The sequence below is a fragment of the Mauremys reevesii genome, linkage group 17, assembly GCF_016161935.1.
Source record: "Mauremys reevesii isolate NIE-2019 linkage group 17, ASM1616193v1, whole genome shotgun sequence".
In the NCBI taxonomy this organism is placed as follows: Eukaryota; Metazoa; Chordata; order Testudines; family Geoemydidae; genus Mauremys; species Mauremys reevesii.
This window is the reverse complement of record NC_052639.1, coordinates 217,423-233,531: the sequence shown is the minus strand read 5'-3', so window position 1 is coordinate 233,531 and position 16,109 is coordinate 217,423. Positions and strand designations below refer to the sequence as shown.

General features: G+C 56.1%; 1 protein-coding gene across 17 annotated transcripts in view; it reads left to right on the top strand.

Moving 5' to 3' along the window:
- The window catches only part of LOC120385046 (alpha-2-macroglobulin-like protein 1), a 224,513-nt gene that overhangs the window by 98,377 nt on the left and 110,027 nt on the right, over positions 1-16,109 (top strand). For 3 of the 17 annotated variants that reach the window (XM_039504133.1, XM_039504135.1, XM_039504134.1), the window contains exons 11-16: positions 2,205-2,369; positions 2,911-3,141; positions 4,086-4,149; positions 4,293-4,438; positions 4,839-4,988; positions 9,056-9,235. The exons of the other annotated variants lie outside the window; for them this stretch is intronic. In XM_039504133.1, coding sequence (XP_039360067.1) covers positions 2,205-2,369; positions 2,911-3,141; positions 4,086-4,149; positions 4,293-4,438; positions 4,839-4,988; positions 9,056-9,235 — 936 coding nt within the window. The remainder of the gene's footprint in view (positions 1-2,204; positions 2,370-2,910; positions 3,142-4,085; positions 4,150-4,292; positions 4,439-4,838; positions 4,989-9,055; positions 9,236-16,109) is intronic. 17 annotated transcript variants of the gene reach the window in all.

Here is a 16,109-nt window from a genome sequence, read left to right as displayed (position 1 = left end):
GCACGTTTGTGACGAAATACGCCAGACTGCGCCTCTGTCCCCTCCAATTGTGGCTCAACTCAGTGTACCGACCAGGCAGGGATACCATAGACATGATCGTCACCATTCCCCCGAGCATCTTAGGCTCCTTCGAATGGCGGCTCACCCCCTCCCTGGTGTGTGCAGGGCTGCCGTTCCATCCGCCCCAGCCCTCTGCATCCCTGACGACAGACACATCATCTCTCGGTTGGGGTGCTCACCTCGGGCATCTACGCACTCAAGGTCTTTGGTCATCTCAGGAACTGGCCTTGCACATCAATGTCCGGGAGCTGAGAGCAGCCCGCCTTGCTTGCCAGGCGTTCCGTCAGCACTTGCAAGGCCGTTGTGTGTCAATATTAACCGACAACACAACAGCCATGTACTATATAAACAAACACGGCGGGGCGCGGTCCTCGACCCTTTGTCAGGAGGCCTTACAACTCTGGGACTTTTGTTTAGCCCACTCCATAGACCTCATAGCGTCCTTTCTCCCAGGGGTCCGGAACACTCTGGCGGATCGCCTCAGCAGATCCTTCCTTTCTCACGAGTGGTCGCTTCGCCCGGACGTTATTCTTCCGGTCTTCTGGAAGTGAGGATTTCCCCATGTAGACCTCTTCGCGTCCCGTGAGAACAGGAAATGCTAGATGTTCTGTTCCTTTCAAGGCCTCTCACAGGGTTCCATAGCTGATGCTTTCCTGATACTGTGGACGACTCACCTGCTATATGCTTTTCCACCGTTCCCACTCGTCCATAAGGTCCTGCTGAAAATACGCAGGGACAGAGCCCGCTTGATCATGATTGATCCAGCGTGGCGCAGGCAGCACTGGTACACCATGTTGCTAGACCTGTCAATAGCTGACCCTATCCCACTACCTCTTCACCTGGACCTGATAACTCAGGAACATGGCAAACTGCGTCACCCAGATCTACAGTCCCTGCATCTCATGGCATGGCTCCTCAGTGGTTGACCCAGTCTCAGTTGCATTGCTCTGTCCGAGTGCAACAAGTACTCTTAGGTAGCAGAAAACCTTCCACTAGAGCAACATATCTGGCCAAGTGGAAACATTTCACATGCTGGTGTGGAGAGCACAACGTTCTTCCCGCCGAGGTCTCCATCCCCACCATCTTGGACTACCTCTGGTCTCTTAAGCAACAGGGCCTAGCGGTATCCTCTTTGAGGGTGCACTTGGCAGCCATCTCTACCTTCCATCCAGGGGAGAATGGCCGCTCGGTGTTTTTGCATCCTATGGTATCTAGATTCTTCAAGGGCTTGGAATGCCTATACCCCCAGGTACTCCGCCCAGCCCTGACCTGGGACCTCAACCTGGTTCTTACCAGACTTATGTCAGCCCCATTTGAGCCATTAGCAACTTGCTCCCTTCTCTATGGATATGAGCAACACATCTCGAAAAACAACAGTTACAAAGGTGAGTAACCATCTTTTTTCCAGCTGAGCACATGGCAGGAGGGTCCAGAGAGGATCTACTTAAGAAGGGGCGCTGCTCTGTGCAGTCATGCCGACCATCACCACGTGCCAGAAGGCCTGGCTGGAGACAGACAAGCTGGGAGAGATTCTGCCCAGCCTGAACTGTTGACAAACCCCAGAGTCAGAGGCAGGGTGAGGTCAGACTAGGGAAGGGTGCTCATCAGGACATTTGTTCTCTGGCAAAGATCTGTAACTCTTGAGCCGTCTACGTGACTGTGGTTTAGAAATTCCTTTGTTACGCCCGGGTTACTTATTTGCCTACCACATTGTCCCTAAGGGGTTAATCTTAAAGCCCAGCCTGGCCACCGCCCAGCTGGGACTCAGAGGGAATGTGTGTAAGCAAAGCAAGGGGGCTGGGAGATCTGAGGCCCTGGTTTCAGGGCCTGGGGGCGGCTGGACTGCAGGGTCCTACATTCCAAGGGAGGGCTCAGTAAAGGGGTCAGACAAGCTGATACCCCTCAGCCCTCACCCCAGCACCCCTAGCTATTCCAGTCCTGCCCCAACTTCTTCCCAGATCTGCTAATGCCCCTCAGTCCTCACCCGAACACCCATCCCAGCCCTGGGCTTTCCCAGAGCATCTCAGGGCTGGATCGCACTGTCCCTTTCTGCCCCCAGCCAGCTCTTTAGCCCCTAGTGGGCAACACTCTCCCAGGAGTCTGCTCCCTGAGTTGTGCGTCTCCCCCTTTCTCTCCCGGCTCAGATGCTCCTGAAGGCGGCAGATGGCTCTGCGCTGAAGAATGAGAAGCTGCAGCTCTTTGTAAGCTCTGGGGATGAGAATAAGAATCAGACCTTCCTGACGGACGAGTCTGGCAGAGCCTCCTTCGAGCTGGACACCTCCGGCTGGACCGGGACGGTCACTCTGAGGGTAAGTGACGGGCCTCTGAGCCCCAGTGGGGCCCCAGCTCTCCTGCCTCTGTTGTTGTGTCTGTGATTGTTGATGTTTATTGCAGTGGTGCCTAAGGAGCTGCCAGGATCGGGCCCCATGGTGCTGGGTGCTGCACACACTCAGCGTAGCAAACGGCCCTGCCCGAAGCGCCTGCAGGCTGAATAGCCAGGACAGACGGTGGGTGGGGGAGGCGCAGACCCCACCAGCAGAGCCATCAATGGGGTGACGCAAACGGCATCTTAGTGCCGCCACTTGTCTTCTCATTAATATCTGGGGTGGGTTTTAGTTAGGAAGGTCGCCCCCTTCGGGCAGCTCAGCTCAGGGGCTGCCCCATTGCCGCTGTCGGGCTGCCCCATTGGAACCGCTGGGGTTTTCCATGTCACTCTTACGGACGCAGGGCAGGGGGCCATGGGGTGAGCTCAGCCGGCAGCATCAGAGCCTGGCCTGCCCCGGCTGCATCCCTGTCCTGCGCTGGGAGCTCTGCACCCCAGTTAGCCCCATCGCTCTCTCTATCCCCCAGGGGCACTTCAAGCCGGTGGCTCGCAGCTCTGTGTATGGGAGACTCTCTCCCCATTATCCGGATGCCCATCGTCACCTGGAGCCCTTCTACTCCAAGAGCCAGAGTTTCCTGAAGATCCGCGGGCTGGGAGGGAGGCTGCCCTGCGACCAGGCCCAGCAGCTCCAGGTGGATTACGTCATTGCAAGGGAGACCCTGGGGAACGGGTCCAGGAGCCTGGAGTTCATCTTCCTGGTGAGCCCGTCCTGGGAGACTAAAGTGTGTGTATGTGTGAGAGAGAGAGAGAGAGAGAGAGAGAGCGCATAAGGTGCGTGTGTGCGCGCATCTGTGAGCAGGAGGTGCGGAGTCAGCGCTGTGAACCCACAGAAGAGCAGTGGGGAATCGAACGGTTCCTTTGAATTACAAGGGCCGGTCCTTTAGTGTCTGAAATGAAAAGTTTATTATAAGAAAAAAAGAAAGACCAAGAAGAGAGTTGTTAAATGGTAAAACAATCACATACACACAGATACGTCAAAGTCCATAGATCAGGTTCTGAGCAGTATTGGTGAGTTGCTGGCTTGAAAGTCCCTCTGGAACAGATCCCCAGCTTGGATGGGTCGTTCAGTCCTTTGTTCAGAGCTTCGTTTGTAGAAAAGTTACTCCAGAGGGAAGAAGCAGGAATGGAGACAAAATGGAGAAGATGCAGCCGCCCTTTATATTCCTTTTGCCATGCGGCTGGTACTTCCTTTGTCCCAAACACAAGCTGCCCAGCATGTGGCATGGAAAAGCCTTAGAGTTCTCTGTCCACCAGCCTGCCCCATGTGCCTTGCTGGCTCCTAAGCTGTATCCCCTAGTTCCTGCCAATGGGGTCACTGTCGGGTTGATGATCCATGATGGGCCATCAAACAGGCTCGGCAGTGCTGATGCCAATCTGTCTGGGGGTGTCACCCAGAACCACAGCCTGAGTTTAGAAATCCAGATGTACCACACAGACCTAGAGCATACTACAAAGGTGATACAAAGATAGAAACAAGATCCTCATACTTGGCAAATCGCACCATTTCCACAGACCCCTTCCATGGCATCTCTGGCCAGATTCCCTGCAATTTTATAATGTTGGTATCAACAATACCATAAAGTGTCTCCCAGACTCCACAGAGCGTCACACAGCTCAGTGACTCCCGTCTCCTCCTCCGCAGGTCGTGGCCAAGGGAGCCATCACCAGGATCCTCCACAAGGGGCTGGACCTCAGGGAGGGGGCTGGTAAGTGGCGGGGGAGGGGTCTGTGCAGATAGGGGGGACCAGGGGACAACTGGGGATTGAGCCCCCTGAGCAGGGGCCGGGCTGGGGGAGGGGGCTCTGCTGGCTGGACCTGACTTCCCCTGGGTGTTTCCCACCATCCCTAGGGCTGAAGGGCTCCTTCTCGGTGGAGCTGCCCGTCGGCGCTGACCTGGCGCCCGCTGCCAAGGTGCTGGGTTACACGGTGCTGCCCGATGGCGAGATGGCTGCTGACCGCGCCCGGCTGCAACTGGCCAAGTGCCTCCCGAACAAGGTGAGCCTGGGGCTCGGGGAGGAGGAGCCTCTGGGTGGGGGAATCGCTCCCTGCCCCATAACAGGAGCCCTGAGCAGGGGCATGGCTGGGTGCCCCCAACCCCTCCCTTCCCCGGCCTCACAGCAGCACTAGGGTCGTTGCACCCCCATCCACCTCAATCACTCTGGGGTGTCTATGAATAACTGCAGCTCCCTGAGCCGTCCCACGGGGGCGCTGAATGAGCCTGGGCTGCCTCGACCCCCCACCCCCAGCAGCAACCCCCAAAGCCCCAGCCCTTCAGCCAGCCGGGCCTGGGGCCGGAGTGACACTCAGTGCCTGCCCCCCTGCCTCCCCGCCCGGGCCTGTCTCCCCCTGCCCCGGGGGTCTCTCCCCTCCCCTGTGACGCGCTGTGCCTCGCCAGGTGAAGCTGGCCTTCTCGCAGGACCGGGCCCTGCCGGGCTCAGAGCTCCAGCTGCGGGTGCAGGCTGCCCCCGGGTCCCTGTGTGCCGTCCGCGCCGTGGATCAGAGCGTGCTGCTCATGAAGCCCGAGGCCGAGCTCAGCGTCGACACAGTGAGTCCAGAGCAGCTCGGCCGCTCGCCCGGCCCCTCCCGACGAGTCCTCCCCCCTCACAGGGAGGGCGATGCACGGCCGCTGGGGGACACCCCTCGAGGCCACCTCTCCCCGTCTGAGGGCTGCTCCAATGGCACTTGTCACTCCCTAACTCTGGGGATCCCCGCTTGCCTTGCCTGTTCTTCCATCAGCCCTTGCAGTGCCCCCCTCCTGGCACCCCTTCCCCCGGCTCTGGCTGGGAACATGGAGCTCGGAGCTGAGATAATGGCTGGGGTAACCGGAGCTCACTCTCTAGGGCAGAGCTGGTCCCCAGGGGCAGGGGCAGGTGAATTCCCTGCTCCCCATGTACAGCAGTGGACAACTGGCCAGGTGCATTGTGGGAGTTGTCCCTGCCTGGGTGACGATACGGAATCGCACTCAGCCCATCGCTGGCATCTGCAATCCAGGGGCTCACGGGCTCTGCATATGGCTAGTGGACATAGGCGGCAGGTTCATATAATTTTTGGTGGGGCCCAAAATGGTGGTGTCCCCCCCCCCGCTCTCACCCTGTAAGCTGATATAAAATGAAGCTACAATGCGTCAGCACCACAAGATTACAAGGGTCAATTAAAAGTGGAAAGTTGGAAGCAGCACTTGCCTATTAATACCTAATATACGGTATTAAATTTTGTTGCACCTGTTGTGACAAAGTGGGAATGTTCTTAATGTTTTCTCTGAATACTGTGTGGGTGCCTCAGTTTCCCCTGCAAAGTGCCAACTGACGGTGTTGGGGACAAAGAGATCAGGTGGCCTCCTTGTCCGGAAGAGACACAAAGGCCAGATGAGGGAGTGTCAGTTTGGAGCTGGCTGGGGAAATCGGGAGAGGCCCAGAACTTGGGTCTGGGCTCCCCACCCCCCAAGATGGACCTGACTGAGGGGTCCTGTTTTCTGTACTTACAAGCTCTGTTTTAGACTGTATCCCTGTCATCTAATAAACCTTCTGTTTTACTCTCTGGCTGAGAGTCACATCTGACTGCAGAGTTGGGGTGCAGGGACCTCTGGTTGCCCCAGGACCTGCCTGGGCAGACTCGCTGCGGAAAGTGCACAGTGTGGAAGGGCATGCTGAATGCTCCGAGGTCAGACCCAGGAAGGTGTAAGCTTCTTGCCCTGGAGACAGTATGCTCAGAGAGGAGGCTCCCCCAGAGTCCTGACTGGCTTTGTATGGAGTTGTTCCAAAGCATCCCAGCATCCCCTTCCACACCATGCGCTTCCCGGAAGTCTGCACAGGCACTGACACTCCCTCCTCTGGCCTTTGTCTCTTTTCCAAGCATTAGGAGGCCACCTGATCTCTTTGTTCTCCAACACCTTGCAGGAGAGTGGCCCAGGCCATCAGTTGCCTGGAGACAGGGTGTCGGCCATTCTCTGTGCAGACAGCATCACACTGGCCCGCTAGGGCTTTACAACAATCACACCCCCTTATCCCACCATCTAGAGCCTTAAGAAATGCATTGGGGAAACTGAGGCACACAGACAGTATTCAGAGAAAACACCTGTATACGACCAGTTACATACTTTGAAGGGTGTAAAGTAATCAAATATTGTGCTAAATACAATGATACTCCAAACACCTTCAGTTGGCACCTTGCAGGAGAGTGGCCCAGGCCATCAGTTGCCTGGAGACAGGGTGTCAGCCATTCTCTGTGCAGACAGCATCACACTGGCCCTCTAGGGCTTTACAACAATCACACCCCCTTATCCCACCATCTAGAGCCTTAAGAAATGCATTGGGGAAACTGAGGCACACACAGTATTCAGAAAAAAAAAACAGGAGTACTTGTGGCACCTTAAAGACTAACAAATTTATTGTAGCATGAGCTTTCGTGAGCTAAAGCTCACTTCTTCGGATGCATAGAATGGAACACACAGACAGGGGATATTTATACATACAGAGAACATGAAAAGGTGGAAGTATGCATACCAACAGGCAGAGTCTAATCAATTGGAGATGAGCTATCGTTAGCAGGAGGAAAAAAAAAACTTTTTGAAGTGATAATTAAGATGGCCCATAGAAGGTGTGAGGAGAACTTAACATAGGGAAATAGAATCAATTGGTGTAATGACCCAACCATTTGATTCTATTTCCCTATGTTAAGTTCTCCTCACACCTTCTATGGGCCATCTTAATTATCACTTCAAAAAGTTTTTTTTCCTCCTGCTAACGATAGCTCATCTCCAATTGATTAGACTCTGCCTGTTGGTATGCATACTTCCACCTTTTCATGTTCTCTGTATGTATAAATATCCCCTGTCTGTGTGTTCCATTCTATGCATCCGAAGAAGTGAGCTTTAGCTCACGAAAGCTCATGCTACAATAAATTTGTTAGTCTTTAAGGTGCCACAAGTACTCCTGTTTTTTTTGCGGATACAGACTAACACGGCTGCTACTCTGAACAGTATTCAGAGAAAACACCTGTATACGACCAGTTACATACTTTGAAGGGTGTAAAATAATCAAATATTGTGCTAAATACAATGATACTCCAAACTGACCACCAAATTTAAGTTGCATGTTTTTCCCCTCAGGTGAGGGTTTTGGGGTGGGGCTGGGGATAAGGGGTTCACAGTGCAGGAGCGTGCTCGGTGCTGGGGGTGCAGGCTTTGGAGTGAGGCAGGGCTGAGGATGAGGAACTTGGGGTGCAGACAGGCTGCCCCAGGGCTAGGGCCAGAGAGGACTCCCCATCACCACCACTGGCAGCAGCAAGCTCCAGGGGAGGGTCCCCTCCTGCCCCCCCATGGCACACACACTCTGCACATGCTCCTAGAGCCCCTTTCAGGTCCAGAAAGCTCACTCCCCTCCCCTATGATGGGTACTGGGGGGGGGGGCACAGGTGGCCTTCCATGTTGCTGCCCCTCACCATAACTTCACTGTGAATGGGGCTGCCCCTTGCCCAGCATGGGGCAGAAGTGGGGTAGGCAGGGTGGTGGCTGGCTATGGGGTGGGGGAGCAGGGTGTCATAAAATTCACCCAAGTCCCAGCTGCTCAGGTCTAGGAAGCCTCCCTCTCCCATCCCTCCTGTGGCGGGTGGGTTGGTGGAGTGCTGGGGAGGGGCATTGCCTTCACATGTGGCTTCCTGCCTCCCTGTGCAGCCGGCTGTGCCTCCCTGGGGGGCTGGGACTGGGGCTGGGGCAGGGGGGGAATCATAGGGTCAAATACTCAAACATAATAAAAAATCATAGGGTCAAACACTCAAACATAATAAAAAATCATAGGGTCAAACACTCACGAAAGTCCCAACTGCTGCTAAGGTGAATGATGTCTGTCTCCTGGCCCATTTGTGTCTCCTCCAGGTAAGGGTGGGAGGGGAGGGGAGGCCCCCTCCACTCCCCTCCCCCTCCTGAGTGCTTCAGGAGTAGTTAGCACATTCCTCTTATGTTAATGCTGCAGCCCTTAGGCTACCGGCCGCAGCAGCAAAGGAGAGAGAGAGAGACATGCTGTGTGCTCTCTTTACATTCAAGCAGGGAAACTCCGGGGAGGGGGAAAAATCTAATATTTCCAAATATTGGTGGAGCAGAGCCCCTGATTATGAATATTCCTGGGGCTTTAGCTCCAAGAGCCCATATAAGTTGGCGCCCATGCTAGTGGAGCCTCCCAAGCCCCGGGGGGCAGCAGGAGACGGGACTCGCTGGGCGGGGGCTGAGTCATGTCTCCCTTTGAGCCACGGCCCCAGGGCCAGCCCCCGAAGCGGCCCCTCTGTGATCCAGACAGAGTGGGGGAGGGGCGCTAAGAGCCATTCGCTGCCCCACAGCGAGAAGGGGCAGCTGCCCTCCTCCTGCCCCAGGTTCTCCCAGGGCATTGGGAGCCGCACTCCCTCTCCTAGGGCTGGGGGGGAGGTGCAGGGCCAGATGCCCACATGGGGGATGGGGATGGGTGCTGGGCAGGGTGGGGGGAGGTGTCCAGGCTAGAGATTAGGCTGGGGCGAGAGCGGAGGTTTGTGGGGTGATGTGTTAGTGGGAGGAGGGGCAGGAGCTGGCTCTGGGGTAGCTCGTGTCTTGGTTTCATGGCTGATGTCGTGTGTGTTTGTCTTTAGGTCTATAACCTGCTCCCGGATTTTCCCCGAGGAGACTATCCCGACGCAGTGCAAGAGCCTGAGTCATGTGGTCCTACGAGTCTAGTTCCTCACTGCCACGGCTTAGGTCCCAGGTGGAGGTGTCGCAGAGGGATTAGCAGCTGGACTCCCCTTCAGCCTGACGCCTACAGCCTGTTTAAGGTAGGGTTGGGCCTGGCCAGACCTCACACTCCTCTGTAGCCTGAAAGGACTAAACTGGCTCCGATGTGCCCAGAACTGCTGGCATCCAGGGGCGAATCCCAGCAAACTCAGGCCTGGGATACACCTCCCCAGCCACCTTCAGACACGGCCCAGGCCCTGGGACAGATCCCCGGTGTGTCCAGGGAGCAGGAACACCCCATCCTACCCCACTCCTGGGCACAGGGATATTACCTGCGGGGCTGGCAGCACCACCTCCACTTACAGTTCTTTGGCACTTCCCGTTATAAGTTTTCAGTTCATGTAACTTTTTCAGACTGAAATGTTTGGGCCTGAAATTTCCCCAGCCGAGGGTTGGCCTCAAGCTGATCTTTCTGAGCAGTTTCAGCTAACACATCTCAGCAGTTGCTCAGAAGGGGAGGTGGGGAAAAGACTCAGTTTTCCCATGATAAAATGAAGGTGTTTAATTGAGAAGCTCCCTGCCTGGGAGCAGAGACTCGACCCTAGGCCAGGAGGTCGCCCTGGGGTCAGGGAGGTGCCCTTTGCTTTCCCCATGACATATGCAGTCCACATTTGGCTGCATGGGAAACTCCTGGGAATGGCAGGACCCACATGCCCAGCAGAGGCTTGGAGTTTGGCAGCATTATTCTGCGAGGAATCCCTCTGCACCGCGCCTGCTCCATCCCCTCCTACGTGCCGACCGGCCTGCGCGCGCCTTCGCCACAGAGCAACTGAGCCTGCTCCACCTGGGCTATGGGGGCAGAGCAGTATTTTCCTGAAATGGCTCCTCCGGCCAGCAGAACTTGCGGTGGCCCTGGGTGTGGGAACGGAGCATCCGGAGATGGTGTCTCTCGTGCTCCAAGTGCTCCCCTGCCGTCCCAGGCAGCCTGGAGGGGGAGGAAACCACCTGAGTGAATTGTGCGGGGTGGGAGAGGGGATGGGTGCAGAGGAGGCAAGGAGGGGGTGGGAGGACGGGTGCAGAGTGGGAAAGAGGGGGTGGAGGATGGGTGCAGAGGGGGTAAGGAAGGGGCAGGGGGATGGGTGAGGAGGGGATGGAGGGATGGCACTTTGCCCCGCCAGAGGGAGGGATGGTTGTCAGGAGACCGGGGCTCTGTCCCAGCTGGAAGCCACCTGAGTGAAATGTGCAGAGGGGGCAAGGAGTGGATGGGGGGATGGGTGCAGAGGGGTAAGGAGGGGGATGGGTGCTGTCAGGGTTCCCTCTCCACTCCAAACTCTGGGGTACAGATGTGGGGACCCGCATGAAAGTCTCCCTAAGCTTATTTCTACCAGCTTAGGTTCAAACCTTCCCCAAGGCACAAATCCTTCCTTCTCCTCGGACGGTATTGCTGCCCCCACCAAGTGAGTTAGTACTTGGGAAGGGAGTTAGTATCTGGGAGTGGTGGCAGCAAAACCAGATCTAAGCTGGTAATTCAGTTTAGGGGAGCACATGCAGGTCCCCATATCTGTTCTCTAAAGTTCAGAGTGGGAAAGGAAACTTGACACCCATCTACGGCACCACAGAAGTTCCCGTGCTCATCTCGGGACTGACAATCTCCCGGGCCCCCAAAACACCCACCTTGGCACCGTTCCCATTCCCCGGTGGCTGGGAAGAAGCAAGCCTTGGGAGGACCCCCTGTTAGGGCCATAGGAGTTGTTCCGGTCCCAACCGAGCAAGCCTCGAACCAGGCCTCTAAGGGACCGTGCAAGTGGAAGAGATCACATTACCTTCCACCCCGGATACCTTTGAGGCCACCAGAGGGCTCATTGAACCGATGGCTCCGGTGTCCCCGGTCCCAGCACCGGCTCCGACCCAAGTTCCGATACGATCCAAAGGTAAACTGGCGATGTTCGGACTGGAAGCCCTCAGACCAGCATCTCCATGCTGTGATGAAGTGGGACTGTTCTTAATGTTTCCTCTGAATACTGTGTGGGTGCCTCAGTTTCCCCTGTGCATTTCTTAAGTCTCCAGTGTGCATAAATGGCCGACACCCTGTATCCTGGCAACAAATGGCTGGGGCCCTTCCCCCTACATGGGAATAGCTAAAGGTGAACAAAGAGATCAGGTGACCTCCTGGCCCAGGAAAGAGACAAAGGCCAGAAAGGAGGGGCTGGAGGAGGTTTCAGTTTGGAGCTGGCCGGAGACACGAAGTGAGGGCAGACGGGGGTGTCTGCCTCACTGGGCCCCAGAATGGACCCGACTGAGGGGTCCTGCTCTCTGTACCTACAAGTTCTGTTTTAGACCGGGTTCCTGTCATCTAATAAACCTCTGTTTTACTGGCTGGCTAAGAGTCACGTCTGACTGTGAAGTGGGGGTGCAGGACTCTCTGGCTTCCCCAGGATCCCGCCTGGGTGGACTCGCTGTGGGAAGTGCACAGAGAGGCATATGCTGAATGCTCCAAGGAGAGACTCAGGAAGGTGAAGCTGTGTGAGTTTCTTGCCCTGGAGACAGTCTCCTCCAAGGGAGAGGAGGCTCCCCAAAGTCCTGACTGGCTTTGTGGGGAGCAGTTCCAGAGCATCACCCAGGGACTCCATGACACATGCCACTTGGAGTCCCAGCGCCGTTCCGAGTCCTGGCACCGCCCCAGGTACCGGTCTGACTCACGGCACCGGTTAGACTCTCAGCACTGGTCCTGCAGTCCCGATCCTTGGAACATGGTCCCGCTCAAGGTCCAGGTTCAGACCGACGCAGTGTGGAACACCGATCCCCGCGTCGACTGTCGCCATGGCACCGGCCCACGGCCCACCACCGATCTGCTTCACAGCACCACTCTCCATTGGCGCATCACTCCCCATCACAGCACTGCCCTCCATCGCGGCACTGCTCTCCATCGTTGCACTAGTCACTAGAGCGGCACCACTCTCCATCGTCGCACTGCTCTCTGTCACGGCACCGCTCTTTATCACAGCACCGTTCATCAGCTCAGCACCGTTTTCCATCACGGCACCGCTCATCAACACTGCACCGCTCCTCGTCGTGGCATCATTCTACCACACAGCACCACTCCTCATCGCGGCACCACTCTCCACCGCGGCACCGGTCGCGGTCGCAACCAGCCTCTCGACGCCGATCCCCACATGACCCTCACCTACCAAGGGACTCGGTGCCCCCTTTGGTCCATTCGCGCACCGCCCCTCCTTGGCCGTCACGATCTCAGTCTCCTTCCGGAAGGTCAGGGAGAGCTTCAGGGGTTTCGGACATCCCCCAGTCGGGCCCGGGAAGCCTTGGTCAAGACCCCCCAGCGCCCAACTGGCAGCCCCAGTGGCAATTTTGGACCCCCTGGGCCCATCATCAGGCCCAGGGCGCCCCCCCCAGTTGCCCGGCCATTGTCATGCTCGAATACCTGATCTCCTGAGGCGACCCTCAGCCACCTCCCTCCAGACCCAGACCAACCCGTGGAGTCAGCACCTGTGGTAGGGGCTACACCAGGCGCCCAAGAGGAGCTGCCCGTGGCTGACCAAGAGACTATCTCCACACCGGCTCTTCCGGTGGAGTCATCTTCGTCCTCCCCTGATGAGGCTGTGGCTGGCACGTCCACGTCTGGTCCACCTCCGATGGACTTTAAGGTCCTTCAGGAACTGATAAGGCGCGTGGCTCTTAATATGAACCTCCAAGTTGAGGAGGTTGTGGAGGAGGAGGACCCGATAGTGGACATTTTAGTCCCAGAAGGGCCTTCCAGGGTGGCCCTTCCCATGAATAAAATTATTCAAAACAACGCCAAGACTCTCTGGCAAATCCCAGCCTCCATCCCTCCCACAGCTAAAGGGGTAGAAAGAAAGTGCTTTGTCCCCACCAGGGGTTATGAATACCTTTTCACCCACCCTGCCCCATGCTCACTTGTGCTGGACGCAGTGAACGCCAAAGAAAGAGAAGGCCAACAAGGGCCTGTTCCGAAATCGAAGGATGCTAAATGGCTGGACATTTTTGGGAGAAAGGTTTATTCTACTGGGGTCTCTCGCTGCGGATCGCTAACCAGCCGGCAATCCTCAGTAGGTACAATTTTAACTCTTGATCTTCAAATTCCAAGATCTACTCCCAACAAGGCTCGTACAGAACTGAGGAACATTTCTGAGGAGGGTAAATTGGTTGCTCGGACTTCCCTCCAAGGTTCCCTCGATGCTGCGGACGCGGCTGTGCATACCCTGGCATCGGGAATTGCTATGCAGTGGAACGCCTGCCTCCAGTCTTTGGGGTTCCCGCCTGAGGTTCAGCACACCATCCAGGACCTCCCCTTCGATGGTCAGGGCCTGTTTGCAGAGCAAACCGATTCCCGTTTACATACCTTAACAGACACAAGAAACACTATTAAATCCTTAGGTATTCATACCTCGGCTAACCAAAGGAAGCCATTTAAACCCCAGGCCACCCAGCAACGCCTCTTCCCATCTAGACCCAGGCAGGACTTTTCTCATTGAAGAAATAGATACTCTCGATGCAGACCCTCTTGTCCCCCTTACAGACAGGGTCAAGGATGGTCCAAGCCACCCCTGGGCCCAAAGCGCCCGTTTTGAAGGTGCGCCTGAGGACGGACTACCAGCTCGCCCGGACAATTATCCCTTCCTGAACCGTCTATCCCGTTTCTACCATGCCTGGTCTCATATTAAATCGGACCGTTGGGTCTTCCGCACGGTGCAGATGGGATATTCTATCCATTTCTGTTCCATCCCACCCACCCACTCCCCATCCCCCGCTCTCGTCCCGGACCCGTCTCAAGTGCAACTACACCACCAGGAGGTTCAATCCCTCCTTGCCCTGGGGGCAGTGGAGGAAGTTCCTCAGGAGTTCAGGGGCAAGGGTTTCTATTCCCGCTATTTCCTTGTCCCCATGGCAAAGGGAGGCCTAAGACCCATTCTGGACCTCAGGGAGCTCAACAAGTACATCGTCAACCTGAAGTTCCTTATGGTCTCCTTAACCACTATCATTCCCTCACTGGATCCAGGAGACTGGTATGCCACCCTCAATATGAAAGACACGTACTTTCACATTTCGATTATTCCGCCGCCCAGACATTTCCTCTGTTTCATGGTGGGCAAGATGCACTATCAGTTCACAGACCTCCCATATGGCTTGTGCACAGCCCCTTGCGTCTTTACCAAGTGCATGGCGGTCATGGCAGCTTTTCCTCGCCGACACCATGTGCACATCTTTCCATACCTCGGCGACTGGCTTATACGGGGACGGTCTCGCCAACATGTCCAGTCTCAGGTACAAATTGTCACAGACACATTCACTCACTTGGACATCATGATAAACATCAGCAAATTTGCCCTCTCCCCTATTCAAACAATAGGGTTATAGGAGCAGTCCTGGATGCAAACCGAGGAAGCGCTTTCCTTCCAGAAGCACGGTGCCTGGCTACAGTGGGCATAATTACCAGCCTTTCCAAGTTTCTCACCACCACAGCAAGGCAGTGCCTCAGGTTGCTGGGTCACATGGTGTCCTGTACCCACGTGGTGTAGCACGCCAGGCTAAAACTCAGGCCTCTACAGACGTGGTTGGCATCAGCCTACCGACCGGGATGCAACAGACTAGAAATGGTCCTCACAGTCCCGAAGTGCACACTCGACTCCCTGCGATGGTGGCTGAATCCTCGGATGGTGGGTGCTGGGGTCCCATTCCATCCTCCTCAACGCACCTTGACTCTGGTTACAGACGCGTCTGCGCTGGGATGGGGGCCCACCTCGGGGGCCTGTCAACGCAGGGCTTATGGCACAAAAGCGAGTTGTCGTTGCACATCAACATCGGAGAGCTTAGGGCAATCCGCCTTGCGTGCCAAGCCTTTCTTCCACACTTGCAGGGCCACTGCGAAGCAGTCCTAATAGACATCACCACGGCCATGTTCTATCCGAACAAGCAAGGTGGAGCCCAGGCATTGCCATGCTGCCAAGAAGCCCTCCTTCGGTGGGACTTTTGCTTAGTCCATTCCATCAACCTTCAGGTCTCGTACCTGCTGGGTGTCCAGAACATCCTGGCGGACAGCTTGAGCAGGCGTTTTCTTACACACGAATGGTCGATACGTCTGGATATCACTCATTCCATTTTCCGCACCTAGGGGTTTCCCTGAGTTGACCTGTTCGCTTTGCGGACCAACAGGAAGTGCCCAGCTTTCTGTTCCCTCCAGGGTCACAGCCTGGGCTCGATAGCGGACACCTTCCAGATCACCTGGTCAGGCACAGTTGCTTTATGCCTTCCCACCATTCCCGCTGGTCCACAAGGTGCTCCTCAAGATCCACCGGGACAAGGCAGATGTCATACTGGTAGCCCCTGCCTGACCATGCCAGTGTTGTTACTCGGTCCTGCTGGACCTGTCAATTCAGACTCCCCTACTTTTCCCTTTCAGCTCCGACCTCATCTCTCAGAACCACGGTCATCTCCTGCACCGAGACCTTCAGTTGCTCCACCTCACAGCCTGGAGGATCTGTGGCTGAACCAGGCTGAACGCACCTGTTCGGACACGGTAAGGTGGGTGCTTCTCGAAAGTCCCAAGCCGTCGACTAGGCTTACCTACGAGGCCAAGTGGAAGAGGTTTTCCAGCTGGTGCGCTCAGTGGCAGGTGCCCTCGCTCCAGGCTCTGATTCCTTGCATCTTGGACTACCTGATGTTCTTAAAGGACCAGCACCTAGCCTTTGGATCCCTTAAGGTTCACCTCACGTCCGTCTCTGCATTTCACCCAGGCGTGGCCGGGCGCTCGGTGTTTGCACACCCGGTCGTTCAGCATTTCCTCAAAGGCCTGGAGAAAATCCATCCTCCAACGAAGCCACCCATGCCTGCATGGGACCTTAACTTGGTCTTCTCCTGCCTTATGGGCCCTCCTTTCGAACCGCTGGCCTCCTGCTCACTTCTCTATCTCTCCTGGAAGGTCGCCTTCCTCATGGCCAT